This window comes from Athene cunicularia (assembly GCF_003259725.1).
Source record: "Athene cunicularia isolate RWA chromosome Z unlocalized genomic scaffold, athCun1 chrZ_part1, whole genome shotgun sequence".
In the NCBI taxonomy this organism is placed as follows: domain Eukaryota; kingdom Metazoa; phylum Chordata; class Aves; order Strigiformes; family Strigidae; genus Athene; species Athene cunicularia.
Window position 1 is genome coordinate 17,117,688 of NW_020799142.1, and position 5,111 is coordinate 17,122,798.

The 5,111-nt window shown below is 38.1% G+C and overlaps 1 protein-coding gene across 1 annotated transcript in view; it reads left to right on the forward strand.

Moving 5' to 3' along the window:
• The window catches only part of ANKRD55 (ankyrin repeat domain 55), a 51,728-nt gene extending 47,161 nt beyond the window's left edge, over positions 1-4,567 (forward strand). Inside the window, exons 12-13 of the mRNA XM_026865958.1 lie at positions 2,812-2,823; positions 3,834-4,567. Coding sequence (XP_026721759.1) covers positions 2,812-2,823; positions 3,834-4,083 — 262 coding nt within the window. The 3' untranslated portion in view covers positions 4,084-4,567. The remainder of the gene's footprint in view (positions 1-2,811; positions 2,824-3,833) is intronic.
• The last annotated feature ends 544 nt before the right edge of the window (positions 4,568-5,111 follow it).

The following is a 5,111-nucleotide window of genomic DNA, read 5'->3' on the forward strand; positions in this document are numbered from 1 at the left end:
AAGCAATTCAAGACCTGGAACAATAAAATAAGCATAAATTAGAAAGAGAACTGAAACTACTCAGAGATTAACAGAAAGATGAAACCTCCCAAAAAAGGAAGGGCAATGAAAAAAAGGAAGAGATGCTTTAATCTCTAAGCAAAAACTTTTAAAAATACAAGTTAGAAAGAGAATAATAGGAATGAAACAGTAGCCTAGGAAAAATGTACTTGAGTGACTTAAAGCCATAGTTTATAAAGTCCCACCCTCCAGATATTGCCAGGGCCAAAGAGGTCCCTCACATGTCTTCCTGAGTAGCCTCAGCACAGCCTGGCAGCTCTACTATTCTGCGTGCTGCTTCCCCACTCCCAGCACACCCTTTCTATCTCACCGCACAACTCTTCCAAGGACCCCTGGAAAACAGGCTTACAACTATCACACACAGCTCACACAATGCCAGAATAATTTTCCAAACAAATATGGGACTTCTAGAGAACTCTCTGTTGCTCTCACTTCTTTATGTGGCTTAGAAGGTCTGAAACCATGGTGACATTATTACTTGTTGAACAACAGAAAAAAAGAAGATCCACTTCTGCAGGTCATTTAACAGCATTTTCTGAGGATCAGTGGTTGGTTTTGCTGTTATTCATCATATTTTGATGATGAATTCTTCTTTCCCAAGTTAACACCAAATGAATCCACAAAGCACCCTCCTCTCTGCAGAGGGCTAATATGGTCCACTGCTTGCCAAAGAAATAGAGCCTAAGTGCCATCCCTTCTTCTGGAGTACATACTCCTTTCGGCAATACCTCCCTGACAGCCTTATTCTTGCCCCTGTAATATCAGCCACTCAAGAGTCAGTACTGAGTGGAAAACGCTCACTGAATTAGTACCTGTTATTGTATCACTAGCTCTTCAATAGCTGATGTTGCCATCTGAATGTGAATAATTACTGGTGCTTTTGCGGTATATAGCTTCTGGATGTATGGGAGCCAGCCTTAAGGGTTCTGTCTCTCACAGAGCCCAGTTCTGGCTCCACGCTCATGTGTTTCAAAATATATACTAATACCAGTCACTATATGTATTATTTCAAAGCCATCCATGTATCAGTCCTGAAATCCTTATCAAAAATCCTAAACTGAGTACATCATGTAGAACCAGGTGGAAAGCATTGATACTTCGATGCTGTTTTTCTCTTCTTTGAATGAGCATCGGTTTGTGATGGCTACCCAGTCATTGAGGTGAAGTTTACACTGTTTTTGCCCTACCTAAACCCATCATTAAGGGCTTATCTAGTATGTAAAGTATTCTGGAGATAGTTTACACAGGTGTAAACTTTGACTGCACAGACATATGCTTATGTTCCAAAGAGTGAAACGAGCCTCTCAATATGAATTTAGTTTACACACCAAAACTTCAGTGTACTCAAAGCATTCCATCATGTGCCAGAAAACAAATAGGCACAGTCTGAATCCCCATTTACTTGCAGGACTGTCACCCGCTTAGTCAGTTATTCCCCATCTTAGATTTGTACTTTTGGTGGTTTGTGATTTCTTGGACTGTTTGTTTTCCGTAAGTGCAGTGATTTGCATTTGCCTTTGCTGAGTTTCATGATCTGAATTTCTTACTGTTTCTCCAATTTATCAAGGTCATTTTGCATTGTAAACCTGTTCTCCAGGAAATTACACACTGAGTACATTTTATTCATCAGGTGTGTGTCCACATCATAAGAATGAATCTATCTTACATTTAATGAAAATTTGTGAAAGAGTTAATAATCCTTCCTTACTAAAACTACATAATTTCTCCTGCACCCACTCCACCAGCATCCCAGTTATTCTTTTTAATGTTGCTTGATGAGCAGCGAGAAGGCAGACTTCATAGGTTTAAAGATTCACTTCTGAGAAACATGAACTGTGGGCAGGATTTTAGGTATTTAGGATTTTTTAGGTTAGGTTAACTGACTTGAAATTCCTTAAGTCTTCTTTTCCTGTTTTTTTATTCTACAGCCCTCAAGAAACTCCATCCACTATTCTACAAGTTTTCTACCATTCTATCAGTTCCTCAAGTGTGCTTAATGTTTAGTTTGGTTTGGGGATTTTTTTAAGATCAAAATTGACTTATAATGTCCAGCTTATCACAGCTGCATTGACTGCAATAGTTACTCAGCTCATACCAGTTGATTACATAGTCTGTTATTTTAAATAAAAATTAGTTCATTTATCAGTTTATCTTCTATTAAAATGATCAAAATCTAGACTGACTTCAGATGTTTCTCTAGAATTAAATGGGATTTTCATTGGGTTAAGAGAGAATACTCTTCTCCATTCCTCTTTTCTGTAGAATTTCCCTGAACATGCACCAGGAAAATTTCTATCAGAGATTATGAAAATGGAATAATCAAAAGGGCTGCCAGGAAAAATGCAAACATGAACACTCAGGTTTTCATTCGAGTTGACTAGGAAATGGAATCATAATGACAGGCTGAGATGGTCACGTTTTGAGCTGAGCACTTTAATATCAGGTTTCTTCCTGAATGTAAAGAATCAGGACACAAGCATGATACGAATTTGAGAACAAGAGGTTGGCTCAGAGGATCATTCTTAATACCTGACCACGCAGAAGCTTTTGTGGTTAGTTTCAAAGGACGAAGCCAGCAAAATAGAGAATCCAAATGACCTTCTGGAGGCTGCCATGACGAGTGAGATGAAACTCAAAGTAGAACATTTCAGAGAAAAATGTTAATAGCCTCTCATATATTCATCACAACAGATGCAGATGGAAGGAAATCACAGATGGAAGGAGAATGCAACCAAGGAAAAATTTATGTGAAAAATCTCAGGGAAGATTCTCTAGCCAAAATAGAGATGGTGTCAACTCCAGTAGAGAACTCTTCATATGGTTAGACTGAAAAACCCAAACTGTTTGCACACAAAGAGCTTGTGAATAAAATGGAGATTTAAAAGAAACTAATGTAATTCCCAATAAATTCCAAGGCAGAGAAAAATAGGTCTACAACTAAGGTTTTGCATTCTCCTTTAAAAAAAAAAAAATAGGAAATTAGTTAACGTGTTGCCTGAATGAAGAAGCTTGAGGATTTCAATTTAGAGAAGATCTAGAACAATATTAACTTTAAAGCAGAAACAATGCTACACTGCTAAGTGTGAGGTGGAGATGAAGACTGATCTAATTCCACGGTTCCTTACAAGTCTGCTGACACACACAAGATATATAACAGCTGTGGCTCTTGTGTTTCAGTGCAGATCTCCATGTGCTACAGGGTAATGGGCTACTTTGGTGGCCTGTGACTTGCAGAGCACATGTGGACGTGTCTTCATGACTGACTGTGCTTTGACCAGCCTAAACACTGTGTCCCACATTCTTCCATTTCATCTTCCTAAGATTTTGATCAGAATTTACCCTGGTAAATAGAGCATCTTCACACAAAATTTCTGTTAAAAATAGCATATTTCATGGAACATTCTCCTTCCAGTCATCCTGTGGTTTTTGATGAAAAAAAGTCTTGTGGAAATCTATCCAAACAGACCAAGTCTCCTTCAGATAAACTATCGTCTCTCTGCTTATCAAAAGTAAACCTTTGAACTTATCGAGTCTTATTGATCACCAGACAGTAAGTAAATTGATTAACAGTGGAGCTGTTTTCTTCAGTTGAAGATTAGCCCTGCCAGGCCTTGGTGATTTTTTACTTGTATTTTGATCACATTTTTCAAATGCATGTTTGAGGACACACAACACAAGACAAACAACAGTTCAAGGGAAGTAGCAAACTCGTCAAAATGTCATGCTTTTCACTTTCTGTGCACTCTTTCTCTTTTTTTTTTTTTTTTTTTTTTTGCTAAGAAGTTTAAGACCCTGCCTTTAAATTCCCTAAGGACTGGTGCAGTTATTCTCCCACCAGCCCCAACCTCCAGATCCCAGAAAAGGGGACATTCTCAGAGTCATTTGCTCTATTCTCACTTGCCTGGTCTATCAGGAGAGCCTCTGAAAACAAACCGTGTCCTGCCTGCTATCTCAAGCCAGAAGAAATCTAACCCTGCAGAAGAGCTTGAAAAATCTCACACCAAACCAGAGGCTGAAAATTAACTTGTAACACTGGCCTCAGTCAGTTGAAATATATCTAAGAGCTTGTAACAAGATAACTGTGCAGTAAAATCTCATTAATTTGCACTAATGATGCTCTTGTGAACTGGAGTGTAAGTGAATAAAAAACAAGAAAGGGTAGCACATCACAAAAGCTGCACTGTCTATTTATATAGGCATTTTCATTATAGTTTTTATTTAAGATGAAATTACTTGATCAATATTTAATGTGTTGTAAATCTATTTTGTGAATGGAATCCTCATAACATGCAATCTTGTTGCAGCAAAGTGCTGTTAAGCCTTTCGTAGAAAACAGGAACAAAGATTTTCTGTGTGATTTAAAAGAAAAAAATACGGAAACATAAATTGACAGGAATTCTCTGTAGCTTGTAAATGCAAAGGTGCTGGTTCTGAGGCTGTGTACCACCAAAAATGTCTTTTTAAGATTAAAACAATAAGCTCAAAATAAAAGGCAGTTTTAGCAAATGCGTGGGTTTCAATCTTTGTTTTTCACATATTTTCTACGTTGTAAGTTAGTGGGTTTTGTGAATTCAACATGCTAAAAAGCACAATGAAAAGCTAATCCCTGTGGGACAGACAGGCTTATAGCTTACACTGTTCAAAACTGTTCATTGCACTGACAGATTTCTATCTCTTCCATTTAATTCTTCATATTCCTCAGTGACAAAAATGCGTGTATTGTGTATTGTTATTTTCATAAAAGAAGGATTGCATGGTCCTGAGCTTAGGCATTATTTCATCACTTTGATCACTGAACTGAAGAAGGAACTCTAACTAGACTGCTGTACAGTCAAGAGCCTTGGCAAGTCCTATAAGCCTTTGACTAAACGTTTCACAATACAGTCCTTTCCTAGAGGCCGACAAAGATGCCAACCTTTGCTTGCTCCAAAATTCTTATCTAAAACTTGCTGTTCTTTCTGTGGAGGCTTCCCCACTTCTGATTACAGAGGGGCTGTGGTCATTACTGTGGGTGTGGGGAGGGAGGGATAGTCCCCATTTGTCACTCTTTC